The following is a 17078-nucleotide window of genomic DNA, read 5'->3' as shown; positions in this document are numbered from 1 at the left end:
CAGGCCTTAGGACACAGAGGAAACGAGGGCAGCAGAGTCCTGCGTCCATCACCAAACAAGGGAGGGAGGTCAACCTCGGGAGGGGGCCCAGACCTGAGAGGGCAGAAAGCCAGCACAGTGGGGCTTCACCTGGTTGGGGGACGAACTCCGCTAGCCCAGGAGAGCGGCAGGGCGGCGCTGGGACTGTCACCAGTATCTACTGAAAAAACAGGTGAACCCACCACACATCTTATATTCAGGTTCAGCACCCAACTCGGTAGACACCTGGGAAGTCCCATCAGAGGCTGATCTACACTGGTAGCTTTCTCCTACAGCTACTGGAACAGGGGCTTTCTATCAACATCAAAAATGTAGCAGCTCCTATGATCAATACCACACATTATTATGAAATTCTTAGAATCTCTGAAAACAATTTTCAAAAGTCTCTGGGCAGAAATCAAACTATAATCCACGGATCCATAAACAATCCCCTTCAAACTCCCACATACACACACACACGGGCACACCCAGACCCGCACACACATGTCCACACCCGCACACGCCTTCTGGGGTCTTCCCGTTCAAAACGACAAACAAATGCCTGCCTCACTGAGGCTTCCCAAGTTTATACTTTTATTATACTCTGAATAGAGATGGTATTTAGAGAGCAAAGAAAATGACTATACAAAGGATTTATAGAACATTCATTTACATACGGGATACATTCTTTACAATATAAGAAAAGTAAAGATATCCACTACTAGGTAAGGCAGATAAGGAGACACGATGAGGTCTTTGATGCCGAGGATACACATGGAGACCCTTAAATGCAGTGTGACTTAACACAGTTATAGGTTAACACTGGAGGAATACAGCATAGGTTAATGAGCAGGTAAACAGGCCCTGGCTATGACACCTGTGGGGTGCAGTCCTCGTGCATGCCCCAGGACAGTACCCCTGTGCCCACGGGCACCCCAGAAGCCAGATGCCTGGGGATGCTCCTTCCCCCGCCTGCCCCAGAGTCAGTGTTGGCGGTGGGGCTGCCTGAGGTCTGAGCACGAAGTTCATGGACTCGTTCCATTTCATGCATATGTAACACACTGTCGTACCAGCTCCTCAGAAGACAGGGAATTGGCTTCCTTTCATTCCACCTCAGAGGGAGAGCCATTTGCTGGGAGGACACCTGCTGATGCCTTTGACTACTGAGAGTAAAAGTCTCAGCTGCCAGTCAGTTTCAAAAGCAAATGTCATGGCTTGTATGCTCTGGACGAGGACGGCCTCTGTGATTGGGGTGGTTGACGTTTCTCAGTCCTGCACCCCTCTCTTGCTCTGATTTCAACATGAGCCCTCTCTTCCTTCGTCAGAAGGATAAGGGACCTGGCCTGCGGTCCCTGGGTCAAATCTGGGGACAAGCATCTCAGGAGGAGGCCCCCTCTGGGGGACAGCACAAACCTCCGCTCCCCTTGGCTGAGTTCTAGCTGTGAATGAAAAACGGAAATGCTAGACACCCCCAACCCCGGGTACCAAGGCATCAGGCCTCTGGAAGATGCCGGCACGTTCTCCTCAGCCAGGCCACCCTGCGTCAGGGTAGAGGGTCCGCGAGGACCAAGGCAAACATTTGGCACAGAAATGAGGCACTTGTGTTGGTGCATCAATAGGAGCTAAACAGTGGACTCACCCACCTGCTTGCACGCACACACTCACACTCATACACGCGTACAACGCCCACTGCGACTCGGCCAATCCCACCTCTGCTGTCGCCGAGTCTGTCTCTGCCCCACTTGAAAACAGAAGCCACAAAGCACGTTTCCAAACGCCAGCGTGGTGACCGCCACAGTGATTCCTGGTGTTTGAAGAGCTGGTGCTTGAATTGCGAAGTGGAGGAGATGGGCAGTTCACGGGGGATGGAGAGCCACGGTGCAAGTGTCTTGGGTGACGGGGAAGGAGACTGGGGCCTCTTGCTATGGGATCTTGCAGGACCATTGGCTTCTTCTCCCAAACCTCTGACCACTGCCGGATTCAGGTGGACAGACCACGGCTCTGCGATATGCACATCAGCGTAAAGAGCACAGCCGATTAGGTGGCTAAGATGATGCAGAAGAGCTGAAAACAGCGTGGAAGGACTGAGATTCGTCCTCATCTTCACCCTGCTCAGGGGCCAGAACACAGGGATCCCGACGGGAGCCAACAGGCGGGGCGGAGACAGACAAGTGTTCCCTCAGGTCAGTGGTTCTCGGGATGATCTCTCCCAGGCCCCCGGATGGCCGAGAACCGCGACGTGGAGGACGGCTGAGTCTCCAAGTAAGCGTGTCCCACCCCTCGGGACCTTCCCCCCCCGAGCGAGGATGTACCCACAGCCTGGAAAAGACACGTGGATGGTCAAGCGTTCGGGAAGGCGGCTTGAGGCAAAGCCAGCTTTCGGCAGCCGCCCGCAGGCAACGACGGCCCACGGAGCGGTCAACAGAGTCCGCACCACCCGTCTTCGTGCATCCGACACGGGGACAGATGCTCCTCCCGGAGCCCCGGCGCGGCAGGCGGCAGCATTTGGACACCAGTACAGCACAGCAATGGCAAACCGTTCTCATAAATAACTTGGCATTACGCAACACAGAAATCACACGGAAATGGGCTTTCACTCCTATCTTCTCACTTTCCCCTCTCACGGCCCAGGGCGCCATTCAGCCGAGGCGCGTGCGCAGACGCGGGGAGCCGTCCCCACGCTCAGGCCCCGGCCTCACAGTGGCCGCACGACCTCCCTCGTGCTCACCGCCCATCACGTCGTCCCCTTGTCCATGATGCCCCGGTGCCCCGGGAGAGCCTGCCCCGCATAAACCTTCATCCAACATGCGTCCCCTTCTCAGGTTAATCAGCACCTCCGTCGTGGGAGGACAGAGGCCCTGAGGTGCCCGCTGGACGGGAGCCCTCTGACATGGCAGCGGCAAGGCACAGCCGGTCACTCAGGGCCACTGAGGAGCGGGCGGGCTCCCCTCCTTCCCACAAACACCAGAGTTCGAGGAACACGGGTCCCCATGTCCCTTGCACGGTCCTTTCCTGCATGGGGACCGGGTGGGCACACCCGATGCCCAACTTCTTCCACCTGGAAAGCACTGGGCTGCAGAAATGCGTCCATGAGCAGTGGCTCTCAGCTAAGGCCAGCTGGTGGCAGGGTTGTTTGTTTGTAAGGTTGGAGGAACCCCTTTCCCTCCTGGGCCTGGAACGTCAGGGTCACACAGGCCCTTCTGGAGTCTCCGGGCTGTGGGGGCTCAAATCTTCTTAGGGGAGCCGATCATGACCTTGGACACGAAGTTGACGATGGCACTGGCCGGCTGCTCGGGGTCATGCTCTGCAAACAGGTGGCACACGTTGTCTGTGGCGCTGCCCTGCTTCCGGGCCACAAATCCAAAGACCCTGCAAAAGGAAAGCCGGGTCAGCGTGCCAGCCGAGTCCTGTCCACCCCACAGGATACAAACCTCCGCTTCCTGTCGCACCGCCGCCACTTCTAACCTCTGCTTCTCCAAAATCTCAGGGGCCGAGTCCCCTGCCAGACACCTCCAGACGCAGGTCTGCGTCCTCTCCGCCTCGCAGACCCTGCAGGGAGGATGCTGTGCCCAGACCTCACAAGGGAGGAACCTGACAGGCAAGACCGAGGAGTGCCAGTCACGGGTCTGGGACCTGAACCAAAGCCGCTGCTCCAACCTGGCCAGAACCCTCCTGTTCTGCCAGCTCCTGAGCTCCACTCCCGAGTCTCTGATGGGGAGGACCCTGGCTCTACCTCAGGAGCCGCCTACTCCCTGCTCACACCATCAGAGCAGACGGGCACACAAAACTCCAGGTGCCAGCACCCCAGCCTCGGCTCCTGGGGTGCTGGGGGCTCTCCCTGGATGCCCACGATCCCACCCACTGGGGCCAGAGGATGGGAGGTTAAAAACACGCCAGGGGCTCCCTTCTCCGGCCTCATACCCCTGAGTTACAAACTACGTGCAGGTGAGGAAACTGTTTAAAAGCACGGAACAGGGCTTCCCTGGCGGCGCAGTGGTTGAGAGTCCGCCTGCCGATGCAGGGGACGCGGGTTCATGCCCCGGTCCGGGAAGATCCCAGCATGCCGCGGAGCGGCTGGGCCCGTGAGCCGTGGCCGCTGAGCCTGCGCGTCCGGAGCCTGTGCTCCACAACGGGAGAGGCCACAACAGTGAGAGGCCCGCGTACCGCAAAACAAAACAAAACAAAAAAGCACAAAACAATCTACTATTTTTCTTAGAAGAACAGAAGCCTTTATCTGAATAAGCTTTCAGGAGCTGCAAACTTAACACAATAACTACCATTATCCAAATCCAAATCCCTGGACTTGGATAATGGTAGTTTTTCCTTATCTGAGGTCTTTCTTCTCCTTCTCAGAACAATGAAGAATTTTTCTGTATGAGCTGAGTGGGTTCCACACCACGGGAGGGACCGGCTGACGGCACTCAAGTGACCCCCGCTGGGGCCACACACTCCACACGGCTGGGATCCCCGTGGGCCCTGTGAGCCAGAGCGGCCTGGGGGCACCGCCCCCCCCGGGGGGCTCCGACCACTTTATCAAATGCCAAGACAAACGGCCAACGTGAAACTGGAGTCCTGGGATTGGACCCCTGCAGTTAGACATTCGTGGTAATCAAATTTAGGTGACGCCGAGGACGCCCACCTGTGGGCATGCAGACAGCTCTGGAGGGTTCCGAGGCTGCGTGGCCACCGCAGAGCCTGGGCCAGGGCAGAGCCGTGCTCCCTCTGCGCTGACGCCCGCTGCACTCAGGCAGCGCCCCCTTCCAACACCCCGGCCTCAGCGCTGCTGCAGACTCTACCCCTCCTCGATGGCCAGAAACGCTGTGCAATCTCTTCACGCTATTTATACCATATTTTATGGGTCACAGGTAAGTACTGCTCATTCAGAGAAGAGCAATCAGAAAAGTTAACCCTTCGCAGGCCCTTTCTGCCTAAAGAGAACGCTTTCATTTCTGTTTAATGCCAAACGCACTAACACAACCTTGTAAATCTATACTCCAATAAAATTCTTTTTAAAAAGGTCACACCCAAACCCATCGGCATTATTTAGTCATTTTCCTCTTTGGAAATCTGGGGCAGAATTCAGCTTTGGAGGCGAGCGTCTACTAAGAAAGAATGAAGACAGGCTGGCAACATACCTTGAGCAAGGGCCCTCTGTGATCCACCTTGCAAATTACAGAATAAGAGAAGAGTCACGTTAATTTTTCCATTAACTTAAAAAGCAAAGGAAGCACATGCACTGCTTAGTACAGATACAGACGTCTTACTTCCTGTCTTGTGGATCCAACGCACAGAAGATCACGCCGCTCACGGGGTAGTGCCTCCGGAAGAAGAGCCTGCGGGACACGGGAGAGGGAGCGCCCATTACTGGGGTTTTGCAGTGACAACGCTGCCCTGGGCAGACCCCCAGGAGGAGGTTCGGTGCGGGGGGAAGAAGCCTATTTTATGCTTTTACTGGTGGTCTGGAGAGAAGAGCAGAGTGTACGTTTGTTAGAAATCAGCAGACCTACGAGGCTGGGCAGAGTGGTTCCGGGAAAAGTGGGCACTAGGAAAGGAGTGCGTCTCGGGGCGAAGGGAAGCACCTTGCCGAGTGGAATGGAGAAGCTGCCAGCTGAGTGGAGGGTGGGACCAAGCTGAGTGAGGCCCTACCTTCCTGCCCTCATCCCAGGAAAACACCGTCTACAGCCCTCGCAGCTGCCTGTGAAGAGGGCGTCTGGTACAGACCGTCACTCTCCCAGGACAGGAGCCAAGTCAGCCCCAACGAGGCATCTGACAGCATGTTGTAGACTGTCAAGGGCTGTGCACGTGAAACCCACTGGGAGGTGCTACTACCGCCGGGCCAGCACAGCCGCTGGGGGACCCACCAGAGGACTCCTCTGTCCTCGGTCCCAGCTCCTGTCACTTGTCCTTTGTTTCACTGTCAGCCCTCCCCGCTCCTCTGAGCATGGCCTGCCCTGTGTGCCCCACTCCAGCTGGGCAAGCGCCCCTCTCCTCTTGGGGGAGATGGTATCCCCAGAGGCTGGTGGCTTTGATCTGGGCAAGGAGAGAGCTCATCAGGAGAAGGAAAGAAAGAGGCCAGCGTACGGGAAAGGCACAGGCAGAGCCGGGCATCTTTCAGCGGGAACACGGAGGACACAGCCTCTTTTGTCCAGTGTCAGCCAGGCTGAATGCGCGTTCCGTCTCCTGCGACAGGGAAGATCCCGGGTGCCACGGACGCGGCCCACCCCCATGGTTTTATAAGGACACAGGGAAACTAGAGATACAGAAAAAGCACACAGGTAGCAGGAGAAAATAGAGAGGCTGTGAAGGAAGGAGCCGTGCTTTCCTGCCCGACCCCGTGTCCACGCTTCAGCTGAGCCGTACTGGCACCTGCCCGTGGATATCTCATTCGAGTCACTGACATCCCAAGATGGTTACCTCAGTGCAGCTTGAGAGGAGAGGAAACCGAGTGCATGGCATGAGGAACGTGCCACGGTGGCCCGTCGGGTAAAGCGCGGGGAGCAAGGACCCCAGTCCGAGTGGCAGGACCCACGCTGCCCCTGACGCTCCACGCCCACTTCATCCTGAGAGCAGTGGGTGGGAGCTCTGGGTCAGGGACCCTCCCAAGCCCAGGACTAGCTCTGGAGCAGGGGCCGTGGCAGGAAGAGCTCCAGGGCGCCGGAGTGAGCGCTGCCCCACCGGCTGGTGCGGGGACTGGCCGCCTGCCCCTTGAAGCCCCGGCCATCACTCTGCTTTGAGGGTCGCTGACCTGGCTTCCTCGTTAATCACAGCAGGCTGTGTCCATAACAAATGAACAATCACTGCCTCCGAAATGCCTTGGATCCTGAGGTCAAAGGCTCTGCTCGTGGGAGGAACACGCTTGCCGTTGTTCCGTCCACGCACCTGACCCTGCTCTGTGCTCACCTGGAAGCTGAAACAGCATCTGCTGTCTAGATGTTCAAATGTTGTTAACTAAGATACAACAATAGACAATATCTAGATGATAGTTAATAATTAACATTAATTATTCTTATATACCATATTATTATTACATAATAATTAACATTATCTAGATACTGAAATAATATCTATCGAGGTCACACTCTCACCTGAAATGGGATGACCAAGTGTTAGAATGGGATGACCAACGATACAGAAGCAAAGATGAGTGGATTCTATCATAGTCTCTGAGTGTTTTTACAGAAATGACAAAAGATTTTTGCATTTGCAAACTACACACACGCGTGTGTGTGTGTGTGTACGTGTGTGTGTGTGCGTGTGTAAGAGATACTCAAAGATCCATGTATCTTTTTAAAAATTTTACTGACTTCTAGAAAAACAGCATTTGGGCCTAATGTCAATAGTTTATATGTGTCTCTGGGGACATACAGGACCAAGCACAGAGTGACTGGATCATTGATTCGTTCCAGGACCGCTGAGCTTTGCCGGGGTGACCACCGCACGTCCAGGGGCCTGGGCAGAGCTGGTGGAAGGTCTCACCCCAGGCGGGGTCAGAAGCCCCGCCCGCCCCGCAGCCCGGCCGCCAGACACACTCACTTCCTCTGGTTGTCCGTCAGGGTGATGCCCTGGGCTGACACCTTGAAATGCACGACCGTGGACAAAGGAGGCGGCTCTTGGACCAGGGTGATGCTCAGGGCCTTCTGGATGGCTTGGTGGCCCGTGAGGGACTCCATCTCCACGGAGTTCAGATACCACACGTTGCAAGCTGGAAGACGCAGGGGGAAGCGGCGTTAACGCGTCTGCCAGACACGAGGGCCCCGGGGTTTATGAACAACATGCACATATGTGTGGCCAGGTATGTCTGAGGCAAACGCCCTTTACCCCTAATTCCAAAGGTGTGGAGTGACCCAGAGATGCACACGCCCCGAGGCCAATGCAGAGAATAACACCCCGTCCCGCCCACCCCCAACACACACACTGGAGCCAAGGAAACTCCTCCCACTGGCCCAGGATGCGTCTCCACCCCTGCGGCATTATTTACACCTGGCGTCCCAAGGGTGGGCTGGAGGCACCCTCTCCCGTCTCAGTGTGGGTCTGGGTGGGATAAGAACCCCACCACACCTGCAGTTAAGGAAACGTCCCCAGAGGGGAGCCTGCAGCCTGGAACCCCAAATATCCACCCCGCATGGAGTTCTGAAAGCAGCAGGCACCCAGAAGGAGCTGCTGTGAACGAATGACTCGCAGAGACTAAGAACACGGTCTGCGCGCAAAGAGCTGGGATGGCTTGTCCCGTCCACGTGCCGCCAAGGGGGCTGGGGTTTGTCCACCACTACCTCCCCTTGGGGGAAGCAGACAGCTGAGTGCGAACGAGACTTTGTAAACAGACTGATGGCCCTTTGAGCCTGGATCCCTGCAGCTCATGCAGAAGCTAACGTGGGACTTCGAGGTGTGTGACATCTGTGTGACTGTGGGACATTCAGACTCTCCCTCAAGTTCAGTCCTGCGGGAGCTGTGGCATTGCCTGGCCACCCACCAAGGACGTGTCCCCCCAGGAACAGAGCCGCTCTTGTTCCCCGCTCTGCCGGATGCAGCCTCTGCAAGTGAGTGGGCTGACTTAACTCCATCTCTAAAGGTCTTTAGATTTTTCACTAAACAGAAAAGAAAAAGCTTCCCCTTGACTGGAGCAATAAGGTGAGCGCTATGCCCTCGCCTGCACCATTTTCCTTGGGAGAGTCTCCCGGAGGCCCAGCCTCGGACGGGCTCTGTCTCCACCCCGAATTCTGAGACTCAGCAGCGGTCACACCTGTTGGCAGGTGTGCTGCCGCAGGCCCGCGAAGATGGGTTAAGAAGAGCGGAAATAACGTACAATGTCCCTGGTGTCGAGATGCAGGGCCGCCTATGAGCTGCCAGCCCTCTGTTCTCTCCACGGCCAAGGCGACAATCCACAGCTGCTCTTAAGAAGCTGAGAAAGTTTGAGGATTTGGAAACTTCCACTTCAGTGAGGACACGATGATGAAGAAAGAAAGCAAGGCCTGGGGTGCGTGTAACCAATTCACCAGAAGAACGAGGCCCCTCCCTTTACCCTGGGTGGGGGCATCAGAAGTGGGCAGACCTGAGCCGGGAGCAGCTACAATCCTCTGATTTGCCGGAAGAGGCCTGAGTGGAAACGCTGGGTCTTGAGGGAAGGTGGGAGATACCAGAGAACCGCCCAAGAGGCAAGCAGCCCTAAAGCCGGGTGACAGTACGTCCTGGAGTGTCACTTCACGGCTCCCAACGTGCCCAGGAGAAACATCGAAACGTGCTGGAAACGCCAGACTTCCCCAAATGCACGTTAACTGAGAGTTTCATCCCAGACACCAACTTCCCTCTATAACGTTTACCGAACAAGTCACTTTCACGCTCTGAAAAAGAGCTTCGTATTTCACTCCTATAATTATTAAAATGACATGGTGCCATTAAGCAAAGTCTTCAAAGAAGTTCCCCAACACACCAGTTTTCATTTCTCCGAGCTCCACCTGACATGGCTCATTCATTAGGACACTTACTCTGTGTCAGGCCTCAACTGAACGTCTGAGACAGACTATCTCATCACATCTGCATCAGGGTCCTATGAGGAAGATTCTGTTATCATCCCCAATTCACAGACGAGGAAACTGAAGTGTAGAGAAATATGCCAGAAGCCTGGCAACTCCCCAGGGGGCTTGCTGTGATACCCAACCTTCGTGCTGGCTCCTGCGGTGCTGAGGGACCTGGTACCACCAGGTACCAGGTGCCAGGTAGAGAACACGGGCTCAGGAAGAAATTTCGCATAACATTCCTGAGGATGAGCTGTGATTTTTTTCTTTTTTTTTTGAGCTGTGAAGTTTACTTCGAGACATTCCTCAGCCATAATGATGCCGTCAGCAGCTCCATGTGATTGTCCTGACAGAGTGGCATCTTTTAAGCCACTGTCCCTCCTGCACATCTTGAGAGGCAGGGAGAAACCAAAGAGCCCTCCCTGAACGGCTGAGTTGCTGTAGCCACTGCTGCCCTCTCTGCGTCCTCTTGTCCCAGCCGGCGGCACTGCCCCATCTGAGGACGCCGGGCAATGAGACACTCCGGGGAACTGCAGGGCCGGAGGCTGACCTGCACTTCAGCTCCTGTCTGAACTTGAGGGGTCTACTTGTGTCGTCTTGGGAAAGAGAGTGAGTTGGCAAGAGTCTTTAAAATTGCAGTTGCCCAAAGCTTTGACGAAATCGGGTGCTTTTATGAAATGCTCACGTCCACCAGGACAGCCTTTCTGGAAGATGATTCGGCATTATTTATCAGGAGGATCTGCAGACCTGCCTGCACTCGGTAACCTGGAGGCCCCGCTCCGAGAGACCTGAGGCAGGAAATATTCCATAACCAGCTGAGACAGCTAACCTAGAGGTGAAGATATTTGAGCCCCATACTCATTTGGTGGGAAGTTAGTTGGAAACAAACTACGTCCAAAAGGAGGGGAATGGTGAAATTAGCCCCTCAGTGGAATACCAACTAACCAGCAAATGGTAATCACGAACCCTGTATAGCAACGTGGAAAAATGTGAGCGGTTTCTGGGAAAAGCAGAATAAAACTATCTGTGCCATGACGAGACCTATACAATAAAAGGCCTGTGTGCTACGAACGGTTGGAGGTGTGCCTGGAAAATTTAAGACGGTTTGAGTTTAGGAGGGTGAATATTCTGCCTTTGATTTCATTAGTATTACTATAATGCTACTCGTGCAGTTACAAAAGAGAAGAAAGAAAATTCTGATCTAGTCACAATGAAATCCCAGAAAATTGGCACGAGCTGAACCTGGAGCGGGCGCACGTCTGCCACGACCCAGACTCCTGCTTCCTTGTAGCAGCACGGATCGCCTTTTGAGAAGGAACAGCCGGCCTGGGGGGCATCTCCCCCCGACGCAGAGCGGCACTGTCCCTCCTCAGAGCAGAGAGGGGAGCCCTCCCTTCTCCCAAGCACGTCTGGGGCAGCTCTGCTGAGCACATACCAGCCCCTTCCCTCCCCAGCAGAGGACAGGTGGGCCTGCTGTGCTTGTCCCCCGGCGCCTGGCCCAATACGTCCAATTCCACCTGAGGGTGCATAGCTGTGGTGCGATGCTGAACGGGAAAGCGCCTGTCAAACCCGCGGCGGGAAGCAGAAGTGTTAAGGTCACAGGTTCTCACCCAGTCCTACCGCTGCCAGAAATTCAGGGTCTGAAGGTCACAATTCAGAACTCAGAAAAAGGAAGTAATGCAGAAAGGTAGCCTCCCGACTGCTGTCTGTGGTACTGAGAAGTTAGACGCACGCTAACTGGGCAACCGTAAGGGGTGGAATCAGCCGGTGGACGGTTCCTTAGCCACTGAAAGTGAGACCTAGGCTGGGTCTGCCAAAAACATGGGTAAACCCCTTATGCTAAGGGGGAAAAGGAAAACAGTCAGTGGTTATACCTGGGCGACAGGTCTGTGGGGAATTCATTTCTCCCTTTTCTGTGTCTTCCTTTTTTTTTTTTTTAAACTGGAAGAATTCCTATTAGTTTTATAAAGAAAACATCCTTTCCAGTACAGTACGTTAAAGACACAGCCCTAACGTTTATGGGATATCGTGTGGGGTCTGGTGCCAGGGCCTTCAGCTGCATTCCACTGCTTCAACAGAACCAATTAAGAGCTGACACTAAAAACATGAACAGCAATTCTTTTAGAAACTGCAGCAACTCACAACGGCCTCGGTATCAGATTCGAAGGGATTACACTGAAGAGAACTGAACGCTGCAGACACCCCTGAGTGTCAGCGCCTCACCTCCACGCAGAGAACACGGGCCAGGGAATCTCGAGGAGCCCTTGCAGGGCCAGGGGTCTGGGATTCTAAGTGAATTCAGACAACAAATGAAACTTAGTTTAAGGGGAGAAAGAACCACTCAGTTTCCTTAAGGTGGTCAGAGACCGGACAGCCTGATCACCTTCCCACCACGGTCACTCTGCACTTTTCGAACCAACAGCTAGGACCCAGCGCTGTCTGCGGCATCCTCGCTCTTCCAGCTACATCTCTGTGTCCTGACTCAATTCCTTGCCTTGTCAGCCACGAAGGCAGCTGGATGGACATTTAAACCTTTTGATGTGTTCTAGAAACAAGAGATTTTAAAAGGACCTAAGCTCAGGGCAGTCATAATTTAACCCCCAGACATAAGTGCCCAATCAGATGATTAAATAAGACCTCCAGGTTCTGCGTGAAGTCTTGTCCCTGGGAGGCTCACCCTTTAAAAAAGCAAAGCTTTCAGAGTTACTGATACGTGCCATAGATTATCTGAAAAGACGATAGAGTGTAACTAAAAATTATAAGCCACAGCAGAAGAAACAGCTTTAATATCTAAAAATAAAGGCTATTATAGTTCCATTAGGATCAACGAATTCATTGATTCATTTACTAATTCAACATGTATTGGGAAAATGTTAGGTAACAAGGAAGCTTAAGGAGAAACATGAAATGCTGCTTGTAATGAGATGATAGTGAACCAAAGTGCAGAACCCAGAGGCGTGTGTGCCCCAGTGCTAACTGCCTGGGGTGGGTGAGCAGGGCTGTAACCCTGAGACACCAGGTGGTGCCCCGATGGAAGCCCAGGCTCTGCCAGCCTCACAGGGCACGTACTCTGGAAGGGTTTGCAGCCATCATTCTGGAGCACTTTTCTTGAATGAGGTTGATACATGAGGTTGCAATTTAAAAATCATTAATGACATGTTTAAAAAATTTTTAATACATTTTTTAAAAGGTGCAGTTGAAACAAACATGTCAATCGGAGCAGACCTGATTTCACAGCCCACCTCCAAGGTCAAGTGCATGGGTGAGCAGTTCACCAGTAAGGACTGCAGCAAAGTCCAGCATGTTCCCCGCAACTTTGCTGGGACCCAGAGACATGGGGACAAAGCTGCTGCTTTAACGTAAGGTAGCAATGAGCCCTAGTGGGCTCCAGGGACCCCCTGAAACAACCTGCGGGCTGTGAGCTCATGGTCTTTGGCGTGGGGACAATGCCTCACAACGCTGCTGTGGGACCAGCCCTTTCAATCGCGTCTACGTAGGAAAAGGATGAGGCCACTGCACAGCAAAGGCCACTCCTCTTGGGCCAACACAAGTGTTTTCACACGAAAGCAGAGCGGCAGGAGCACAACTACAGCTTACGTGACCACGTTACAGTTCCCAAGGCATTTTCAACATCCTGTTCAACTGGTCCTGCAGCCACTGTGTCGGGGACCGATTATTATGATTATGTTGAGGTCTGCACGGCCAGAGGCTGAGCCCCAAGTGGCAGGGCCTGGACTGGAACCCAGACTGGATACAGGCAGATGCTTCCTTTTGAGGCTTCAAGTTCTAGCATGCTTGCTATCTTGGACAAACTCCTGTCACCTTTGTTCTGGCCATGGATAACTTATCCTTTAAGGATAGTCTATGAAGAGTTCAACACTAAAAATAATTCCTTTTGAAAACAGAGGGATTTGACTTTAGCTGGGTAATAGAGTCAGTGATGTATAGTTTTACAGAGAAAAACTGCACAGACGAATAATGCAAATTGTACAGAGGAAGCAACAAGAAAATACCTGTATCTGCATATTCCTTCATTACGGAGTCACAGCTATAAAGTACTCTACAGACGAGAGGCACAGATAGAAGTACTTCTAGTCAGTCCTCCTGCAGACTCAGAGAACCCCTCTCCAACACTTCTGAGAGTAAATGTCTACCTTGAATGGAAGACCTCCAGTGGGGGAACTCAAGGTTTGGAGCCAGGGGGCCCCATAATTCTCTCCAGCTGTGTCTCTCCCTCACAGCCACACACCCACAAGAGCCCTGTGGTCTCTGGCTCGTCCACAACCCTCTTAAGCTGGGGTCACTGGGACTGCATCTCACGCTGCAAAAATGACCTGGCCTGAAACTAATACGCTATTACAGCAAGGTTGCAGGATACAAAGTGAATACACAAGTCAGTCACTTCCCTATATAACAGCAGAGAACAAGTGGAATTTGTAGTTAAAAACACAATCCCATTTACATTAGCACCCCCAAAATGAAATACTTAGGTATGAATCTAATACAATATGTATAAGATCTATATGAGGAAAACTACAAAACTCCCACTAATAAAATCAAAGAAGTAAATAAACTAAATATTCCACATTCATAAATAGGAAGACTCAGTATATAATTCTGATGTCAGTTCTTCCCAACTTGATCTGTAGATTCAAGGAAATCTCAGTCCAAATTCCAGCCACTTACTTTGTGGATATCAACAAACTAACTCTAAAGTTTATATGGAGAGCAAAAGACCCAGGGCAGCCGACACAATACTGAAGGGGAAGAACCAAGTCAGAGGACTGACACTACTTGGCTTCAAGACTTACTCTAAAGTGACAGTAATCAAAACAGTGTGGTATTGGTGAAATGATAGACAAATAGATGAATGGAACAGAATAGAAAGCCCAGAAATAGACCCATATAAATAGTCCATGGATCTTTGACAAAGGGACAAAGGAGATACAGCATTGCAGAAATAGTCTTTTCCACAAATGGTGCTGGAACAACTAGACATCATGTGTGAAAAAAAACTAGACACAGACCTTAAACCCGTCACAAAAATTAACTCCAAATAGAATGGCTATAAATGTGAAATGCAAAACTATAAAACTCTTAGGAAAAAATCTAGATGACCTTGAGTTTGGTGATAACTTTTTAGATACAATACAAAAGACATGATCCATGAAAGGAAGTATTGATAAACTGGATTTCATTAAAATAAAAAATCTTTTGCTCTGAGAGACACTGTCAAGAGAATGAGAAGACAAGCCACATGCTGGGGGAAAGTATTTGCAAAAGACAAATCTCACAAAGGACTGTTATCCAACATATACAAAGATCTCTTAAAATTGAACAAGAAGACAAACAACCCTACTGAAAAATGGCCAAACAACCTTAACAGACACCTTGCCGAGGAAGAGACGCATATGGCAAACAAGCACATGAAAAGATGCTCCACGTCATATGTCATCAGGAAAATGCAAATTAAGACAAGATACCACTAAACACCTATTCGGAATGGCCAGAATCCGGAACACTGACAGCACCAACTGCTGGTAGGATGTGGGGAAGCAGGAAGTCTCATGCATTGCTGGTGGGAATGCAAAACGGTGCGGCCACTTTGGAAGACAGTCTGATGGTTTCTTACAAAATAAACATACTCTTACCATGCGATCCAGCAATTGTGCTCCTCGGTATTTACCCAGAGGCACTGACAATTACGTCCACCCTGAAACCTGCATGTGGATGTTTATAGCTGTTTTATTCATAATTACGAAAATGTATAAACACTCGAGATGTCCTCCAGTGGGTGAACGGATAAACAAACTGTGGTACATCCAGACAATGGAATATTATTCAGCACTAAAAGGAAACAGCTCTCAGACCATAAAAAGACATGGAGGAATCTTCAAGGCATACTACTAAGTGAAAGAATCCAATCTGAAAAGGCTACGCAGACTGTATGATTCTCATCATATGACATTCGGGAAAAGCAAAACCACGGAGACAATAAAAGGATCAGTGGTTGCCAGGAGTTAGGGAGGAAGGATGAAGAGTTGGAGCACGGAGGATTTTTAGGACCTTGAAACTATTCTGTGTGATACTATAACGGTAGATACACGTCATCAAACGTTTGTCCAGACCCACGGACACTGAAACTATTCTGTGTGACGCTATAACGGTGGATACGTGTCATCAAACGTTTGTCCAGACCCACGGACACTGAAACTATTCTGTGTGACGCTATAACGGTGGATACGTGTCATCAAACGTTTGTCCGGACCCATGGACACTGAAAATATTCTGTGTGATGCTATAACGGTGGATACGTGTCATCAAACGTTTGTCCAGACCCATGGAATATACACCAAGAGTGAACAGTAATGTAAACTATGGACTCCGGGTGACTATGATGTGTCCATGTAGGTTCATCAACTGTAGCAAATGTCCCACTGATGGGGGATGTCATGAGGGAGACTGCGCATGTGTAGGGGCAAGGGCTATATGGGAATTCTCTGAACCTTCCTCTCAATTTTGCTATGAGTCTAAAACTGCACTAAAAAATAGTCTAGTAATAAGAAACATGCCCCGGGGAGCTCGCTGTCTGGAGGTCTGTGTCACCCTGGGTCAAACTGCGGACTCACTGATCTCTTTAACATTTCCAGCTGGAGGGGCAGGTCGCCCACATTCTCCCAACTGAAACACAGGCTGTGACATTTACTCCACTGAATTTGGTCATCTTTGGCCTGCAGAGTCCTGGCCCTGCTGCCAGGACACTTGAAGCCCCACCCAGCCCAGCCCTGTGGCGGTTTCTACAGAAGGAAACCTCCTCTGACACAGCAAGGAGAGGAACCCAGACCGAGGTAAGAAAGGAAGCTGTGTCCCTGAGCCCGTCTCTGCCCAGGAACCTGGAGGAGCGGAAAACGCAGAGGGGACTGACCTGCCCCCTGCTTCAGCAGCTCGGCCGCAGAGTTGGCTGCCGTCTGCGGAGAACTTTCGGCTCTTTCCTCCAGCGGGTCTGCAGGAAGGAGTGAGAAAACGCAGAAGTGAGTCCACCTCCCAGGCCAAGAACGACCATGACATTGTGGATGCTCATGACCGAGGCCCGGACGGTGACGCACAGGCTCTGCAGAGCTGGGCCTTCCTCCTGCAGACAAGGGGCCAGCGCAGAGAACCATCACCACGTTCCAAGCAAAAGCTGGGATGGCGCAGCCCAGCAAAACAGCTTTCTCACCTCCGAATTAATTTATGTGAACAGTTACATTTTAAGAGGTAAGTCAGGGCTTCCCTGGTGGCGCAGTGGTTGAGAGTCCACCTGCCGATGCAGGGGACACGGGTTCGTGCCCCGGTCTGGGAGGATCCCACATGCCGCGGAGCGGCTGGGCCCGTGCGCCACAACTACTGAGCCTGTGCGTCTGGAGCCTGTGCTCCGCAACGAGAGAGGCCACGACAGTGAGAGGCCCGCGCACCGCGATGAAGAGTGGGCCCCCGCTCGCCGCAACTAGAGAAAGCCCTCGCACAGAAGCGAAGACCCAACACAGCCAAAAGTAAATAAATAAATAA

The 17078-nt window shown here is 52.2% G+C and overlaps 1 protein-coding gene across 2 annotated transcripts in view; it reads right to left on the bottom strand.

Moving 5' to 3' along the window:
* Nucleotides 1-595: 595 nt before the first annotated feature.
* Nucleotides 596-17078, bottom strand: part of TNS3 (tensin 3) — a 224120-nt gene continuing 207637 nt past the window's right edge. The window contains exons 26-30 of one of the 2 annotated variants that reach the window (XM_082846491.1): nucleotides 16456-16533; nucleotides 7552-7720; nucleotides 5283-5351; nucleotides 5154-5180; nucleotides 596-3387 (exon numbers count right to left, since the gene is read on the bottom strand). In XM_082846491.1, the coding sequence (XP_082702617.1) occupies nucleotides 3243-3387; nucleotides 5154-5180; nucleotides 5283-5351; nucleotides 7552-7720; nucleotides 16456-16533 (488 nt within the window). In that variant the 3' untranslated portion in view covers nucleotides 596-3242. Of the gene's footprint in view, nucleotides 3388-5039; nucleotides 5181-5282; nucleotides 5352-7551; nucleotides 7721-16455; nucleotides 16534-17078 lie in introns of those variants that run through there. The other variant, XM_082846490.1, reaches the window with a different exon arrangement.

The sequence above is a fragment of the Leucopleurus acutus genome (assembly GCF_964270905.1).
Source record: "Leucopleurus acutus genome assembly, chromosome: 9".
In the NCBI taxonomy this organism is placed as follows: Eukaryota; Metazoa; Chordata; class Mammalia; order Artiodactyla; family Delphinidae; genus Leucopleurus; species Leucopleurus acutus.
The sequence above is the reverse complement of the archived record's forward strand: the minus strand, read 5'-3'. Positions and strand labels throughout refer to the sequence as shown.